At 37.8% G+C, this 19198-nt stretch overlaps 1 protein-coding gene across 1 annotated transcript; it reads left to right on the top strand.

Moving 5' to 3' along the window:
* Positions 1-12717: 12717 nt before the first annotated feature.
* Positions 12718-16269, top strand: LOC124878709 (major histocompatibility complex class I-related gene protein-like). Its single transcript, XM_047382802.1, has 5 exons — positions 12718-12745; positions 13778-14056; positions 14463-14783; positions 15122-15217; positions 15513-16269. Exons 1-5 carry the CDS (start codon positions 12718-12720, stop codon positions 15584-15586), a joined length of 798 nt encoding a protein of 265 aa, XP_047238758.1. The 3' UTR covers positions 15587-16269.
* The last annotated feature ends 2929 nt before the right edge of the window (positions 16270-19198 follow it).

Here is a 19198-nt window from a genome sequence, read left to right as displayed (position 1 = left end):
AGCTCAGGATAACCTAAGCCACTCTAACTATAAGCTTTATCAAAAAGGAAAGTTTTAAGCCTAGCTTTAAAAGTAGACAGGGTGTCATCCTCATAGATGAAAACCGGGAGCTGGTTCCAAAGGAGAGGAGCCTGATAACTAAAGGATCTGCCTCCCATTCTACTTCTAGAGACTCTAGGAACCACCAGTAAACCTGCAGTCTAAGAACGAAGTGCTCTGTTAGGAACATATGGAACAATCAGATCTCTGATGTATGATGGAGCTAAATCATTAAGGGCTTTATATATGAGGAGGAGAATTTTAAATTCTATTCTGGGTTTAACAGGGAGCCAATGAAGGGAAGCTAAAATAGAAGAAATATGATCTATCTTTTTAATTTTCATCAGAACTCTTGCGGCAACATTTTGAATCAGCTGAAGACTTTTAACTGCATTTTGTGGACATACTGATAGTAAAGAATTACAATAGTCCAGCATTGAAGTAACAAATGCATGGACTAGTTTTTCAGCATCGCTCCTGGATAGGATATTTCTAATTTTGGCAATGTTCTGAAAGTGAAAGAAGGAAATGCTAGAAACCTGTTTAATATGGGATTTAAATTATATGTCCTGGTCAAAAATAACACCAAGGTTTTTTACTTTATTACCGGAGGTCAATTTAATGCCATCCAGGTTAAGTGATTGACTAAGCAGTTTCTTTTTTAAAGACTCCGATAGAAAGACGACAACTTCTGTCTTGTCTGAATTTAGACGCAAAAAATTTAAAGTCATCCAAGTTTTTATATCTTCAAGACATGCTTGTAGTTTGTCTAACTGGTTGGGTTCATCAGGATTTATGGATAAGTAAAGCTGAGTATCATCAGCGTAACAGTGAAAATTTATCCTATGCTGCCTGATAATTTTACCTTTTGGAAGCGTATATATAGTAAAGAGAATTGGCCCAAGTACTGAACCCTGTGGTACTCCACAATTAACCCTGGAGTTTAAAGATGATTTATCATTTACATGAACAAACTGGAATCTGTCAGACAAATAAGATTTAAACCAGCCTAGCGCTGTTCCCCTGATCCCTACAGCATATTCCAGCCTTTCTAAGAGAATATTATGATCGACTGTATCAAATGCAGCACTGAGATCTAACAGGACAAGTACAGACACAAGTCCGTCATCTGAGGCCATAAGAATATCATTAGTGACTTTCAGCAGAGCTGTTTCAATGCTATGATGAGCTCTGAAACCTGACTGAAACTCTTCAAACAGGTCATTGCTGTGTAAATGCTCACACATTTGATTAGCAACTATTTGAGAGAGAACTCTTGAGTTTTTGTGTTAACTGCTTTAGCTCAGTAGTAAGTCCGCACTCTTCTACAACGTCACTCTGAATTATAAAACCCGTGGAAAATACACGCATCGGAAATGCATATCTGGAGAGACAAACACTCACACGCGAACATTTCCTCCACATTCCCGGAAGAGCCTGAAAGCTGGAAATGTGTCTGATACAAGAAGGTCAGAAGATTCATATACTGATCAAAGACCCCACCGATACCCGGCAGGTTTTATTTCCAAGAGGATGAGTTACCTCTTTTCCCCGTTTTGGACGGATGAGAAGTTTACTGTTTTATTATTATTTTGTGAGTTGATCGTGCGGCATGATCCCCCCGCCTCATTTTTCTTCAGACCTGACCCATCCTCAACCGGTGGAGGAACTTTATTCTTTTTTTATAGGGATAGGTGCATCTAGAGGTCTGGGCAGTAGTTAATCCAAGGTATCAATTTGGCACATGCAATACTGATTGAAGTGTTTTATGCTGAGCTGTGTTTGATTTGCTGTGCAAGGTGCATGTTTGTCCATCTGAGCCCATATCAGCCGGGAGTTAGAAGTTGGACTTTAAAGTTTTCATTCAAAGCAACTGAGGTCTGGGCCTCATGGCCTGACCACTCCTTTGTTCCAGTTTTATTACTGGAGTTTTTCCACTGCATTGCTGACTCAGTTTTATGACTCATCATTTGAGATTCCAGGCAATCAGCTGTTAGCGGCTAAGGGTGCGGCCCCACCGTTTACCAGCTGATTACCGCAATCAAGAAATCAGAACACGAGGAAGACTTCTCTTTCCAAGTTAACCCAAATTGCACATCTTTTCCATAAAACTGCTGGTTTGATCTCTATAAACACTCAATGTACATTAATTTTATTTTGTAATTATTGTTAGATAGTCATTTTTATCCCCTTTGTGTAGAATAGTGCTTGTTAGTCAGGTGAAGGTTTTAGAACCAGAATGATGGCATATCAGGGCTATATGGCTTCAATAAATCTTCACATATATATTTAAGAGAAGTGTTTGTGTTTATTCTGTGCAAGAGTGATTTATTTGTCAAAATAAGGTCAAAGTTCCCACACCGTTGGTTAAGTGGTTGAATAAACAGTGTCTTTTAATGGTTTTAGTTAAGAATTATCTAATTATTAAGAGCTTTGAGCCCATAATCACATCACCAGAGGACATCTCTGATTTCTATTCATAAGTAATGATTTTTGGTTAAGAAATTATCTTACTGAATTATGATTTTTAATTATAATTTTTGATAAATATGAATTAATCAATCATAATCCTTGCGGCATTTTAACTAAAATTTAAGCAAAGGGTTTCCTCAATCGTTGTCTTCCACTTTATCAATATTTAACAATATTCTAGAATTGCGCCGTTCAAGGTGGCAGCAGGTTGGAGTAGCTCTGTTACTTTGATTCTGATTTATTCTTTTTTGGGAACTATTCCTCTTGTGGTGGATACAGTTTATTTTTTTTTTTGGACGACTGTCCACTCTGGTGTCGGATGCTGTACAGCTTGGAGGATTTTTCTTAATACTTTCTATTTTTGGACATTTGTTATGATGCATTGCCATGGCAACAGGGTTGTTTCTTAGAACCGGGAGCAGCTGATTATCATCTCAAAAGCTCAAATAATACTTCAACTACAACCCCAAATCCCTGATGAGTTGAAAAGGAGACGCCGTTGATGCAGAGCAGGAGCTAAGAGAAGAGAGAGAAGGAGGAAGTTCAAACCATCTCTTCCGTCAATTATGATGGGCAATGTGAGATCGTTGGGAAACAAGTTGGATGAACTCCAAGCCCTGCAAAGGACCCAGCCAGAGTACCGGGCATGCAATATTATGTGTTTTACTGAGACATGGCTGCAGGATGATATCCCAGACTCCAGCGTCTCTCTGCCGGGCTTTTTAACCATACAAGCAGACAGAGCTTTAAAGAGGAGCGGCAAATGTAAAAGAGGTGGACTGGCAGTACTTGTGAACAACAGATGGTGTAATCCAGGACATGTTACTGTGAAGTGTCATCTCTGCAGTCTAGATATTGAACTGTTGGCAGTAGGTTTTCGTCCATATTATTTACCCAGAGAGTTCACCAGTGTTATTTTGGCAACAGTTTACGTTCCACCTTCCGCTGTTGCTGACACTGCATGTGATGCCATCAGCTCAGTTGTTGCTAAGCTACAGACACAAAACCCCAATGCTTTTGTGGCAATTTCTGGTGATTTTAACCATGCTTCACTCTCTGCTACACTTCCAACATTTCAACAGTTTGTTAGCTGCTCTACCAGAGAAAACAAAACATTGGATTTGTTTTATGCAAATGTCAAGGACTCATACATCTCTACAGCAAGACCTCCTCTAGGCAAATCAGATCACAATCTTGTTTTTCTCTGCTCGAAATATAAGCCCCTTGTTGAGAGGCAACCTGTAATAAAGAGGACTGTGAGAAAATGGTCACAGGAAGCTGAAGAAGCTCTGCAAGGTTGCTTTGAGGCTACGGACTGGGACATGTGCCAGCCACATGGAGAGGACATCAATGCCATGACTGAGTGTGTAACCGACTATATAAACTTCTGTGTGGATAACATCATCCCCACCAGAACCGTGAGATGCTTCCCCAATAACAAACCTTGGATCACCAGTGACCTGAAGGACCTGCTTAACAAGGAAAAAAGAGCCTTCAGAGAGGGAGACAGAGAATTATTGAGGAGTATACAGAAGCAACTTAAAGTCAAGATAAGAGACAGCAAGGAGGTGTACAAGAAGAAGCTGGAGAGCAAGCTCCAGCAAAACAATATCAGAGATGTGTGGACAGGGATGAAGAAGATCACGGGCTTCAGGCAGAGAAATGATCGGACTGATGAAGGTCTGGACAGAGCCAATGAACTGAACACATTCTTCAATAGGTTCAGTTCAGAAACAGGCTTCGCATCCTCCTCTCCTGCTCACAGCCAAACAGAAATTCCACCGTCCTTTGACCCACAGGACCCACAGCTGTCCAGTAACACCTCACATTTTTTATCTTCCACCTCAGCCCTAGACCCTTCTGCTTCTACATGTTTGCCTTCAACCATATCAGAAGATGCTGATGCTTCATTTGCTTCCCCTTCCACCTGTGTGTCTCAAGAAGTCAAGTGAAGATGCAACTGGAGAGACTGAATTGGAATAAGGCTGCAGGTCCAGATCATGTCAGCCCTAGAGTCCTGAAGGCCTGTGCAGAGCAGCTCTGTGGGATTCTGCAGCACCTCTTCAACCTTAGCCTGGCCCAGAAGAAGGTTCCGGTGTTGTGGAAGACCTCCTGTCTTGTTCCGGTACCAAAGAAAACTCACCCATCAGTCCTCGCTGACTATAGACCTGTTGCCCTGACATCTCACATCATGAAAGTCCTAGAGAGACTCCTGTTGGCCCACCTGAGTAAGCAAACAGTAAACCATCAGGACCCCCTTCAGTTTGCTTATCGCTGTGGAGTTGGAGTTGAAGATGCCATCATACACCTGCTTCAACAAACCCACTGTCATCTGGACAAAGCCAGCAGCACTGTGAGGATCATGTTCTTTGATTTCTCCAGTGCATTTAATACAATCCAACCTGATTTGCTTTGTCAGAAACTCCAGAAGACTCAGGTGGAGGCCTCAACAATCTCCTGGATTAAAGACTACCTGACAAACAGACCACGGTTTGTGAGACTGAAGGGTTGTGTGTCTAACCAGGTAGTCAGCAGCACAGGAGCACCACAGGGGACTGTACTCTCACCATTCCTTTTCACTCTGTACACCTCAGACTTCCAGTACAAGACAGACTCCTGTCATCTATAGAAATAGTCAGATGATTCTGTAGTCGTGGGGTGGATCAGAGATGGACAAGAAGCTGAGTACAGGATGGTGGTGGACCGCTTTGTGGCATGGTGTGGAAACAATCATCTCATTTTGAACGTGACTAAAACAAAGGAGATGATTGTAGATTTTAAGAGAAACAGGAATAAGTCAAACACTATTTCTATAATGTAATGTAAGAGGAAAGGAGGGAGTCTGGCACTGCTGACAAAATATTCGCTCATGTCATTTCCTCTCTGGAGATTGTTACCATGTGTCCCTTTCCAGCACACTGACAACTTTTAAACAGTTTGTGTTCTGCTGAAACAGAGGAATGTCTACAGGACTGCGTAGAGCTCACAAACTGGGATGTTTCCTGTGAATCTCATGGATATGATATCAGTGGATTTGCTGACTGAACCTCTGATTACATCGAGTTCTGTGTTGACGTTACTGAAAACCCAGTAGACGGATTGTTGCTTCCTAAACAATAAATCCTTGATCACTAAGAGCGTGAAAGACTTTTTCCTCTTTATTTTTATTTCATTTAAATAAAAGTGGTACATGAAAATGGAAAAAAAATTAAACCACAATTTCTTCGGACATAAAACACAAAAAATCTAACAAAATTAGTAATATAAAAAAGCAGTAATGTTAACAGCAATCACAGAAAAATCCCAGAATTTCAGATAACATACATACATACCCCAATATACAGGGGTTGGACAATGAAACTGAAACACGTGTCATTTTATTGTGAGAGGTTTCATGGCTAAATTGGACCAGCCTGGTAGCCAGTCTTCATTGATTACACATTGCACCAGTAAGAGCAGAGTGTGAAGGTTCAATTAGCAGGGTAAGAGCACAGTTTTGCTCAAAATATTGAAATACACAACATTATGGGTGAGATACCAGAGTTCAAATGAGGACAAATTGTTGGTGCACGTCTTGCTGGTGCATCTGTGACCAAGACAGCAAGTCTTTGTGATGTATCAAGAGCCACGGTATCCAGGGTAATGTCAGCATACCACCAAGAAGGACGAACCACATCCAACAGGATTAACTGTGGACGCAAGAGGAAGCTGTCTGAAAGGGATGTTCGGGTGCTAACCCGGATTGTATCCAAAAAACATAAAACCACGGCTGCCCAAATCACGGCAGAATTAAATGTGCACCTCAACTCTCCTGTTTCCACCAGAACTGTCTGTCGGGAGCTCCACAGGGTCAATATACACGGCCGGGCTGCTATAGCCAAACCTTTGGTCACTCATGCCAATGCCAAACGTCGGTTTCAATGGTGCAAGGATCACAAATCTTGGGGTGTGGACAATGTGAAACATGTATTGTTCTCTGAGTCCACCTTTACTGTTTTCCCCACATCCGGGAGAGTAACGGTGTGGAGAAGCCCCAAAGAAGCGTACCACCCAGACTGTTGCATGCCCAGAGTGAAGCACGGGGGTGGATCAGTGATGGTTAGGGCTGCCATATCATGGCATTCCCTTGGCCCAATAGTTGTGCTAGATGGGCGCGTCACTACCAAGGACTACCGAACCATTCTTGAAGACCATGTGCATCCAATGGTTCAAACATTGTATCCTGAAGACGGTGCCATGTATCAGGATGACAATGCACCAATACACACAGCAAGACTAGTAAAAGATTGGTTTGTTGAACATGAAAGTGAAGTTGAACATCTCCCATGGCCTGCACAGTCACCAGATCTAAATATTATTGAGCCACTTTGGGGTGTTTTGGAGGAGCGAGTCAGGAAACGTTTTCCTCCACCAGTGTCACGTAGTGACCTGGCCACTATCCTGCAAGAAGAATGGCTTAAAATCGCTCTGACCACTGTGCAGGACTTGTATATGTCATTCCCAAGATGAATTGACGCTGCATTGGCCGCAAAAGGAGGCCCTACACCATACTAATAAATTATTGTGGTCTAAAACCAGGTGTTTCAGTTTCATTGTCCAACCCCTGTACGTCACACTTAACCACTCATCTTTCAGATAAAAAGCTAGTGGTGAACAGATCTTAAGAGTTCTTTAAGTTGTCATGATTTGAAAGTATTTTGTTTTGGGTCTTAGGTCTGATTGTTGTTTGTGTTTTCCAGGTGGTGCTTTAAGTTAATTCCTTACGTTTGGTTCCTTAGTTATTTGTGTGTGTTGTTCATGATGCATTCGAGTTATATTGTGTTGTTTAAGTGTTCCCTTTATCATAAGTGTATTTTTTAAGTTTTAAACATTGTATATTTATATTTATCACTTTACATGCTCTGCAAATCTTTTTTTTACTACTGTTTTTAATTAGTTTTTGTTCTGTGTTTTTTAAGCTGGGAACATTGCATGTAATTTCATACTACAGTGTACTGTGGTATGACAATAAGAACATCTATCTATCTATCTATCTATCTATCTATCTATCTATCATCTATCTATCTATCTATAATATTGTAGATGAGTAATTCTGTTTTTGTTATAAGAAAGCACAATTTTAAATTCAATTCAGTTTAATTATATAGCGCCAATTCAAAACACATGTCGTCTCAAGGCACTTCACAACAGTCAGGTACATACATTCCAATTAATCCTAATCATTGAACAGTGGAGTCAGATTCAGTTATTTATTCAAATTGGATAAAAAGTTTTTCTGTCTAAGGAAACCCAGCAGATTGCATCCAGTCAGTGGCTTGCAGCATTCCCTCCTCCCGGATGAGCATGTAGAGACAGTGGACAGTCATTGGCGTTGACTTTGCAGCAATCCCTTATGCAGCAATCCCTTGGACAATGCCCCTCTCCAGAAAGGTGTCACAGGTAGACACAGAGTCAGGCCAGGTGTAGCTTCTAGGAAGAGAAAAGAGAGAGAGCCAAGTTAAAAACTGAAATAACAGCAAATAATGCAAAATTGGAGAATAGTGTGAGAATGTAGCGAAGAGGGTGAAAGTGGTCATTATGTCCTCCAGCAGCCTAAGCCTATCGCAGCATAACTACAGAGATACCTCAGGATAACCTAAGCCACTCTAACTTTAAGCTTTATCAAAAAGGAAAGTTTTAACAAATTTTAACTAATGGCCATTGTTATACTAAAAACCACAATGATTGGGATACCTCTTTCTGTCAGATTAATCATAACCATTGGAAAAGAGAGGGGGTCATACAGGTAGCAGAAATGGAGGGTGTGTTTGCACCTCAACCATAACTGAGCCGGTTTAGGCTAAACCTGACTCCCCCTTACTCCAACCAACAGGAAGGGAGGAAGGCTCCCTCCCTGATAATCTAAGCCACTCTAACTATAAGCTTTATCAAAAAGGAAAGTTTTAATCCTAGCCTTAAAAGTAGACAGGGTGTCTGCCTCACGGACTAAAGCTGGGAGCTGGTTCCACTGGAGAGGAGACTGATAACAAAAAAATCTGCCTCCCATTCTACTTCTAGAGACTCTAAGAACCACCAGTAAACCTGCAGTCTCCAGACTCCAATAGAAATACGACAACTTCTGTCTTGTCTAAATTTAGAAGCAAAAAAGTTAAAGTCATCCAAGTTTTTATGTCTTCAAGACATGCTTGTAGTCTATCTACCTGGTTGAGTTCATCAGAATTTACGGATAAATAAAGCTCAGCATCATCAGCGTAACAGTGAAAATTTATCCTATGCTGCCTGATAATTTTACCTATTAGAAGCATATAAACATAGTAAAAAGAATTGGCCCAAGTACTGAACCCTGTGGTACTCCACAATTAACCCTGGAGTTTAAAGATGATTTATCATTTACATGAACAAACTGGAATCTGTCAGACAAATAAGATTTAAACCAGCCTAGCGCTGTTCCCTTGATCCCTACAGCATATTCCAGCCTTTTTAAGAGAATATTGTAATCGACTGTATCAAATGCAGCACTGAGATCTAACAGAACCAGAACAGACACAAGTCCATTATCTGAGGCCATAAGAATATCATTAGTGACTTTCAGCAGAGCTGTTTCAGTGCTATAATGAGCTCTGAAGCCTGACTGAAACTCTACAAACAGGTCGTTGCTGTGTAAATGCTCACACATTTGATTAGCAACTATTTTCTCAAGAATTTTAGATAAGAATGGAAGTTTGGATATAGGTCTGTAATTTATTAAGTCATCTCAATCAAGCGAAGGTTTCTTAAGTAAAGGTTTAATTACAGCTAACTTAAAAGCTTGTGGTACATATCCATTTACAAAGGATAAATTAATCATATCTAAAATGGGGCTGGTAATCAGAGGGAACATTTCTTTAAATAATTTGGTTGGGATTGGGTCAAACATACAAGTTGAAGGTTTAGATGAAGCTAATATTTCTGATAACTCAGGAAGCTCCACAGGATCAAAACAGTCCAAACTCAGATCAGGTTCTACAGTTACTTCAATGTTGTCTCACTTGCTGAGGATGAAGTAATCATCTTTGGGAGGATGTCAAAGATTTAAATTTTTAATAGAATCAATTTTATTTTGGAAGAATCCCATAAAGTCATGGCTGCTAAGAGCTAAGGGAATGGATGGCTCAACAGAGCTATGACTCTGTGTAAGTTTAGCAACTGAACTAAAGAGAAATCTAGGATTATTCTTGTTGTCTTCTATTAATGATGAGAAATAAGCTGTTCTAGCTTGGTGAAGTGTCTTTTTATACAACAGTAGGCTATTTTTCCAGATTAAGTAGGAATCCTCTAGGTGTGTAGAGCACCATTTTCTCTCCAATTTTCTAACATTGTGCTTTAAAAATAAATACTAATGTTAAGAATCTCAATAAATACGCCCTGTACATATCTAAGGTTTGGGATTTGGGTACTTTTCGGTGACAAAGTGTGTGTACAAATGCTGATACAATCCCCTGTGTAGACTGGGTGGGGAGAGGGAACTCTGAATATTTGTGTGTGATGTTTAACTCAGTAATATACTCTTTCACAATAGCAATGAAGCATTTTGGTCATAGATTTAGGGACCTCTTCAATGAGTACTTTGTTTCTTTTTATGTTCTTTTATAGGACTATTTCCAGGACTACATAATACTTTTATGTGGCTGTTTGCTTTGTTCTCCTGTTTTAGTAGTTGGGTGGTGATACCTATATTAACCACCTAAGTGATAGTAAAGCTATATGTTCAATAATGTGCATTTACATTTTAAGGTGATGTTCCTCTTAAGAAAATCCTTTTTAAAAGGTATTTTTTCTGAAATGTTCAATATACTGCCAAATATTAAGTAAAAAATGCTAAATCTAAAATAAATAGAACTTAAAAATGCAGAATTGAGAAGTAGGAGGGAACAATGTGAAGAAATTGCCCTCTGTTTGCTTTGCAGTTAAACTCTCTGCAGTTTGACCTCATGCTGTCACCTGGATTCCCAAACATCCCAGAATATACGGCGATAGAAATTCTTGATGAAGTTATTATAGCATACTAAAACAACAATATTAAAACAGGACAAACATGATTAGAATGGGTTAGAAAGTTAATGCAGAATAACACTGGGAGATGCATTTGCAGAACTGCATACACTATCAACAGATCTTCAACATTGAGTTCTCAGCAGAGCTCCAACCAAACTGGAAGTATGCCACTCAAAGAACGTAATTTTTTTTCCTTTTACAATATTTGTGGGAGACCGTTTGCTAATGTAAATTATTTTTAACATACAACAGATTCAGAGTGGGACCCCCTTTGACAGTTAATCTCATCGGATCAGACAGAAGCATAATGTCACAGTTGTTATAAATGTTCCTTAACAATCCTTGTTACCAGTGAGTGAAACGTCACGTCTGACCAAACCCGATGGCTTTGTGTTTCAGCCTGAGTTGAACTTTGGATTTAGACCAAAGAAGACAAGGACCACAGAGATAAGAACTTTAGATACTGAGAAACAGCAAAACCAAAACAAGGAAACATTTTACTTAAAGAAACATATCTTTCCAAACAGAAATGTTACTGACAACATTGGAAAAAAGTTGAATCAACTGCAGATCATTTGAGAAGTATTATGAAGCAATCATCTTGTTGTTCGTGGGTTTGAAACCCACCATAAGAAGGATACAATTGCTGTAATTCAGGTGAAACTTAATCTAATAACATTATAATGTCTGGTAAATATAAATATTTGTTTTATAATCCTTTCAAAGTTCTTTAGACTGTCCCAGCTTAAAAAGTACGCAGTCATTTTCAATTATTTTATCAACAAACATAACAAAACTACCTTTAACTCATGAATGTTTGCAAGAAAAGTTAAATTTACCAAGTCATCAGTTGTCCTTAACTAAATGTTGTTCAAACAGGCAATAATGATCGCTTCCAATAGAGCTTTAGCCTAAGTTTAGTTAACAGAATATGATTTTCATGTTGCGAATAACTACCCACAGCAGATAAAATAGACTATAAGCAGAATACAAACAGTGATGAGCCCTGTGGTTGTATTATCTCTTACCTCCCGATGGAAGGCTAAACTTTACAGTTTCTTAATCAAAAACATAGCTGACCTATACAGTTCAAATTTATTAAAAAAAAGATGGATATGAACATGTTTTAATTCACTAGCAAGGACCGGGCCATAGTGAATTGAACTTAAAGGTTTAATGAAGCAAGAAATTTGAAAATTATCTACCAAAGATGTGTATTACTGCTATGTATATGGAGCACCTAAAGGCATGCAGACTTGATGGAAAAATAAAAACTGAGTCCAAAATCCATAGATTCAAAACATGAAATGTAGCACTAGAACTAGAGTTGTTAAGGAAAGTGGTAAAATGTGAACAACAGAAGAGTAAAGCAGAGACTAGAAGAACCAGAAGGGAACATTTACTGAGGATGTGATCACTGAAATAAGAGACAGGTGAAGACCTAATTAACAGACTGAAAGCAGCTAACTCAGAAACCTGGGAATAGAGGGACACCAGAAACTATTAAAACACAACCACAAAACAGAACATAACTCACCAAGAGACTGAGTTACATACTAAGACAAAAAGAAACAGAGAAGCTCAGAAAAACAGGAATTAAAGACTGCAATTCAAAATGCATCAGAAACAAAAGTACATGACTGAATAAACACAAAGTCCAACATATAACGAGAAGTTTTAACTTTGACCTCTGAGGACGTCAAGTTCACAGACATTTTCAACCCTATTTTAAACTCCAAATGGGGTAATAATGATAATAATGATCAATTACTTTACTAAGTGGTGTAGTGACTCTCAAAGTGCTCTTATCTGGGTTAAAAGGCCAAGTGAGTCAGTCATACAGAGACTCTTAAAAAAGTATGGATCCCTGTTAGTATAGAGAGTTTGCGTGGTGTTATAAAAGAAAACTTGATGCAATATTAAAACAATTTTCACATATGTGACATAAATTCAAATGAAAATCTAATTTATTACAGAAAAATCATGCAAAAATTAGAGTTGCAAAAACCTTTTTGCAAAAATGTCCGCAGGTCACACCAGTAGTTGGTTGAACCATATTTTGGGCTATATATTTGTCAACAATCTCTTTACTTTCTATATGTCCAAACCAATGGTAGGGCTGCAAGACAAAACTATTTGAAATAAACAAAACATTCAGGCCTTTGAGGAAGAATGTTGTTGTCTGATGAAGTTTCATCAGGTATGTTGGCAGGTCACCAAAAGAACACCATACCCTCAGTGATGTGGTGGCAGTATCATGCTCTGGGTTCACTTTTCTTCAAAAGGACGACTGCATACAGAAACTGAATCCAAAGGTGGTTTAACAAAATATTAGTTTAAGGGTTCAAACACAAACACAAGTAGGTCACTGCAGCTTTTTAACAATTTGTTTGGTTTTCTGCCTTCTACATGTCACATTAAAGTCGTAAAAGGTTTTGAAATTATTTATCGTGACTTTATCCTTTTAAATTGTTTTAACAAGAATGTGCGTACAGAGAAAAATCTGTCAATGCTGTATATTTGGGGGATGGACACTGATCATACAATTATGGTGAAAAAAAGTATATCCTATGTCCATTCTAGGATTTGAATGTATAAATGATCTAGTCTTCAGGAGGGTCTAAAATTATTAGGATGTTTTATCAATTGTAAAACACATTCTGCAGATTCCACAGTAATAATTAATGAAACAAAGATGAAGCCATCATAGAAAGGTTAAAGCTGGGACACCCCCAACCATATTTACATACAAAATACACAACACTGTAGAAGGGTGTACTTTTTTTTGAGCATGTCAGTGAAAATGACCAGAATCAGAAGTAAAATCTGAAAAGTTGGAAAACTTGTGGTAAATTCTAAATTGTAACGGTCTGCTATGTTATGTGCATATAATTAAAAGTATTATTGGTATTAGTGCCTAGGTACCTTTGCTTTTAGTCAGTCATTATGCGACATAATTACTTAATATTTACCGAGAACAATGCCGCTACTTTTTCAAGTTTGACTTTTTACAGTGAAAACTGCAGTTACAGAGAAGCTGCAACAGTTTACTAAAGGTCAGTGTCTTGTCTCTGCTTCCTCGTACCTCAAATACCAAACACTGTCTTGGGATTTTAAGCACTGTGACAAACTTAGTGTCGTTGTGTCAACAACCTTGTCTTTTTAAATAGAAACTAAAAAAACTTTTCAGGAAGTTCTTCTTATACTCATTAATTTGCCTTTTCCCTCCCAGGTGGTCACGTCATCCAGCAGATCGCAGGCTGTGAGTGGGATGATGAGACTGGAGAGGTTGAAGGTTTTAAACAGTATGCTTATAATGGAGAAGGCTTCCTCACATTTGACATGCAGACAGAGACGTGGATCACCTCACACCCAAAAGCTGAGAAAACCAAACAGGAGTGGGATAAAGATAAAATCAACAATGGTCACTGGAAGAACCTGTTAACAACAGATTGCATCGCATGGTTGAAAATGTATTTGAACTATGGGATGACTTTTCTGTACAGGAAAGGTGAGGCTGCTTTCAAAACAAATCTGTTTTTATGCATTCTCTGATTTTGTTGTGGCAATATGTGCCAACTTAAGTCCTGCTGCCTCATGTTCAGTTCTGTCGGTTAATAATCAAATGAAATTATTTTTCGATTATTAGCAGTATGATTTCCATTAAGGTTTGGATAGTTGAGATGTTTGCAGCTCGAGCAAATGTTATCAAAAGTGTGACGAATATCATTCTCTTCTCCAAGTATTGCTGAACTGGCAGACGTTCCCCTTTAGTTTTTAGTCATTGAGAAAGGTTTTAGCGCCCTCTGGTGGAGGAGATATTAATCAAATTGTGGACTCAAGTTTACTTGCACTTAACAAGTTATTCAAATTTGTTTATCATCGAAAACTTAAAGTGACATTACATTTCTCCTCAGACCCTCCCTCAGTGTCTCTCCTCCAGAAGACTCCCTCTTCTCCATTCTGCTGCCACGCTACGGGTTTCCACCCCAACAATGCTGTTATGTCCTGGAGAAAAGATGGAGAGGAGCTTCATGAAGGTGTGGAAGATGGAGAGATTCTCTCCAACAATGATGGAAGCTTTCAGATGAGTGGTGAGCTGAACATTTCTTCAGTCACACCTGAAGACTGGAGGAGATATGACTGTGTGTTTCAGCTCTCTGGTGTCAAAGACGACATTGTCGTTACAGTAGACAAAACAGTGGTCAGAACCAACCATGGAAAGGGTGGAACCAAAGGTATGACATAGACGTTTTTATTTCGTGTTTATTCTGTTTTAGGTAAAGCTTTCTTTTTAGTGTCTGTGGTTTGCTTTCTTCAGAAGATCAGATCCAAGTTGTTTCCCCACCAGCTAAAAAACTGACATTTCCTATCAGTGGACAGAGGTTTTAAAAGGGAAGAGAAGAAGTTTTCCAGAACCTAACTAAGAGTAATTTTGTCTGAACATAATCAAATGCGACTTAGAGATATGAAACAACACATGCATGCAGGAGAAACACTTAAACAACATATATATTACTTGCAGAACAGGTTTCTGCTTTGTGATGATTTGTGATGTTTCTTTGTTTCTGAGTAGAGAAACCTTCTGACCTGAGCATCGCCATCATTGTAGTAGTTCTCATCGTCTTCATCAGTACAGCTGTTGGGTTTAGACTTTACAAAAAAAGAAAAGGTGAGACACTTAAAATATCTCTGTAGGGCTTATTTCCACTACAAAGCTGAACATTTATGAGTTCACTAGGTGCCAACACCAACTAGACTGAAATATATTAACTGTACATGCTTGGATAAAAAAATAATGAAAAAAATAGGATGCAGGTTTTCAACAATAAGAAGACATAATTATTATTAATGTTTTTAGCTCTTTTCTCATGCTGACTTCACTGATATAGTTCTAAAGTTTGTTAGTCTTTCATATTAAATTGAGTCCAGATTCAGTAAATATTGGTGTGTTTTATTCTTTCCAGTTACAGAAATGACCCCTGAACTCTCGCAGAGACTAAATCCTGAGACCAGCGGAACCAACACGTCCAGCACATAGTGAATTAAATTTCCCGTTATACAGGCCAAGAATTTTTTTTACTTTGTTAAGATATAAATTATAAAGTACTGTACATATAGTGTCATATGTATTGTGCTAACACAAATATTATGAACACAGAAAGATACCAAATACCTGGTATATACATTGCTTAAACACTACTGTTAATATACAGAAGGCTTTTGAGATAAGCTCAACTTTTATACAAATATGTAGATCTAAACTTGTATTTATTAAACAAATGCAATGTTTTGCTGTTGGCTTTAATTTTCTGAAATAGGCCAAAATATTTATAGTTTCCTTCCCTTCAAGTGTGTTATTTAAGTGTCTGCTTCTGCATACATACCAACATGTTTTTGAATAGTTAATATAGACGATAGTATATTATTTTCAGTGTATTACAGTTATATGTTCTCTTTATACGTTCAGGTTCTTGTTATCTATTAGTTGTAGCTGTGTTACTAAAACATAACTATTTCTTTTCTTTTAGTTAACATTCACAAATCTGAATTATGGACTTTTTCACCAGCTGCTGTTTCAATACTTCAAATATGTCATGTTCACAGCTGTTCAAACTTTACAGATGCGACTGAAAATATGTGTTTTTGCTCTGTTGTTTAATTAACAATTTAGGACATATTCAGAAAATTCTTGCTTCAAATTAAAACAAATTCAAACATTTATTTATTTGCCTATATTTTGGTTCATTTTTTCAGATGATTTTTATTTAGAATTTGTTTCTGGTCACATGATCTGCAAAGAAGGAAGAAAAAAATCAAAGATAAAATAAAAGATATCCAAAAACATATATTCCCTTCTGATTGTATTTTTTAAATAGTGTTTGGTTTAGTGTAGAGACTAACTGCTTATTACACACAGCGAGAAGGGAATAAGGGAATGAGACACTGTTCAAATAAGAATGTGGTGGAGGAGGGAAATATTTGTACACAAACAACTGTATTTAAATTATCTGCCACAGAGACCGTTTCTTCCTCCAGATTGTCTCTCTAATGAACTCAGGGAACATCTCACAGCCTGAGTAATCAACTACTCTGCTGTGAAACAAAATAATCTTTTTGCACTATCACAACCTGCCTTTTAAAAAGAAAAAAAAGCATATTAGATGTACATACACTTATATGTACTTACTGTTTGTTTGTCTTTTTATTTCTGTTAAATTTATATATTTATATTTAATGTCTGGACACTGTGAGAATGTGAAATCTGAGTCATATTTCTTGTCTGTGCACACAATCTTAGCCAATAAAGCTGATTCTGATTCAGAAACAGATTCTGTCAAAACTCTCCTTAAAAGTTATTTTCTCCTAAATCATAGGATTGAATTCTGTGTTAAATCTTAATAATGGATACAATAATCATGTTATTTTAATATATTCATCTATTATTGAAGCTGTGTCTGACTGCACAAATGTCTAATTGTAGTTTTGTAAATGTCACGGTGTGGTTTTGGGTTGGACCAAAGCGCAGACAAGAGCTTGGCAGCAGCATAATCCAAATAGTCTTTCAGCTTTATTCAAGGGTACAAGCGTAACAAAATTACTACAGGTGAACCAGAGATCCAACACTTACATCTGCAGGAACATGGTAAACATGGCAGTAGCGGGTAGACCCGAGTTGTGCAACGAGCAGGCAGAACAGAGTGTGAACAAACAGAGAAACCAGCAGGGAACAAAGAGCACAGACCAACTAATATACAGAGAGACATGAGAGGGGAACAAAGGGCAGATAATCAAAGAAACAGGGAACAGGTGTGACATGGATGCAGGGAGACAGAGGGAGCAGGTGAACCTAATAGAACTAAATGAGGAAAAGTACTAATGACAAGATAGTGAGCAGACCTAAAAAGAAACTATAAACCAATACTGAAAGAACAAACTGTGAATGAGGCAGAGGAAGCGAGGACAATAATAAAAATAAACAATAACAAAAGCTAACCTATAAAGGAGGGACTGAAGAATTAAGATAAAGAGAACCAGACTGGGAGGACTAGGAAACAAAGACCGAATACAGTATAACTGAAGAGTAACAGAAAAAGAAACTAATAAGCAGAAGAGAGCAAGGGGGATAATAAATACCTAACCACAAATAAAAAACACAGAGATACCAGATGGAGAACTAAACTAAAGAACCCAAGGAAAACAGAGCACAATAATAACCATAATAATGGCAACAATGACAACAAAGAAAACCATACTAAGTCATAAGAAAAACAATAACTAAAGGAGCTATGAATGAGGGAGGAGAGAAAACAAAACCAAACACTCAACATAACACAAGGCCACCACAGAGTCCAAAAGGTGACAGATCCTGACAGTAAGCTTGTTCACTGAAAGAGCCAAGAACAGCAGCTGGGTCTATTAAGTCCACACGCAATCAAAGCCAAGTCAATGGTAAAATGTCTTCACATTCTAACCTTAGACTTTAAGGTTACAGTGTTAAACTTTCAACTTTCACTAACTGATGGTAACACTTTCACTTGTACACCTCACAGAGCTAACACAGAGGAACTGCAGGTTTCAGGTGAAAAATGTTTTTTTGTTTCTGCAGAAAATAAAGGCAGATTGATCAGAATTCAGATTCTTCAAAGTAACTTCAAAAATAAATGAAAGCTTCATATAATGGATAAGTGAATAAAATACAAAAGCCTTACGTTCTTCACATAATGCTTTGAGAACACTGCTTCATTGAGGAATAAAGTTACTACATATCTTAGTTATGCTAATCTGTTTTAAAGGTGTCCCATTAAACTGTTTCGTCTTTGTGAGGGCCATTTGGCTGTTTGCTAACTTATTCTACTGCATTTAAATTGAAAAGATACATTTTGAGCATCTTTAACTTTACTGATAAATCACCATTTCTCAAGCATGTGGAGATGTTCAGCTAATCCACCAAAGCGCTCACAAAGATAAACCCATGGGCCAAGACAAACATTTAAAGAGCTACTGTGAAAAAGTTTCAGTGTTGCTGGGAATTCAATTCTTTGTCAAAATGGTAGAAGGCTAACTTCCTTACTTCATTGCAAGCTCATTTTAATGTTCATCAACCTGTCTATTGTAGATAAAGTTCAAGAACCAAGAAATACCACATGTCTGAGCACCCAGATAATAATCCAGAAAGTTTTGGAGGTTGAAGCTCCACCTTATCTGCTTTTGTTTCCATTAGTAGGTTAAAGAAACTTATAAGACCTGCCCTCGTTTTCTTATTCACAAAATATTACGCTCAGTCTGTGCTACTTCTGCAACAAAACACTAACATCTATTTACTTTTAGAAGAACAGTATGCAATCCTGCAGCACAATCAGTGAATGAATTTGTTAAAAATGCCGTCAAAGTAGTAATTCAATTCAATTCAGTTTTATTTATATAGCGCAGAGATGTTCTGCACTTTAAGGGTTGCATTGCCCCTAAATTGCATGATAATCTATTGCTTTACTGATTTAAGTTATTCAGATCACTGTGAATAAAAAAAAAGTAATTGAACTACTCAGGAGACTTTCAGACAATCGTTGTCTTTCAAAAGCAGAAAAAGATTATATTAAAAAAGGTAATTTCACAAACGTAATCGTGTGTTGAAACATACAGTAGAGTGGGG

This window comes from Girardinichthys multiradiatus, chromosome 13, assembly GCF_021462225.1.
Source record: "Girardinichthys multiradiatus isolate DD_20200921_A chromosome 13, DD_fGirMul_XY1, whole genome shotgun sequence".
Taxonomy (NCBI): domain Eukaryota; kingdom Metazoa; phylum Chordata; class Actinopteri; order Cyprinodontiformes; family Goodeidae; genus Girardinichthys; species Girardinichthys multiradiatus.
This window is presented reverse-complemented; position numbering and strand designations above follow the sequence as displayed.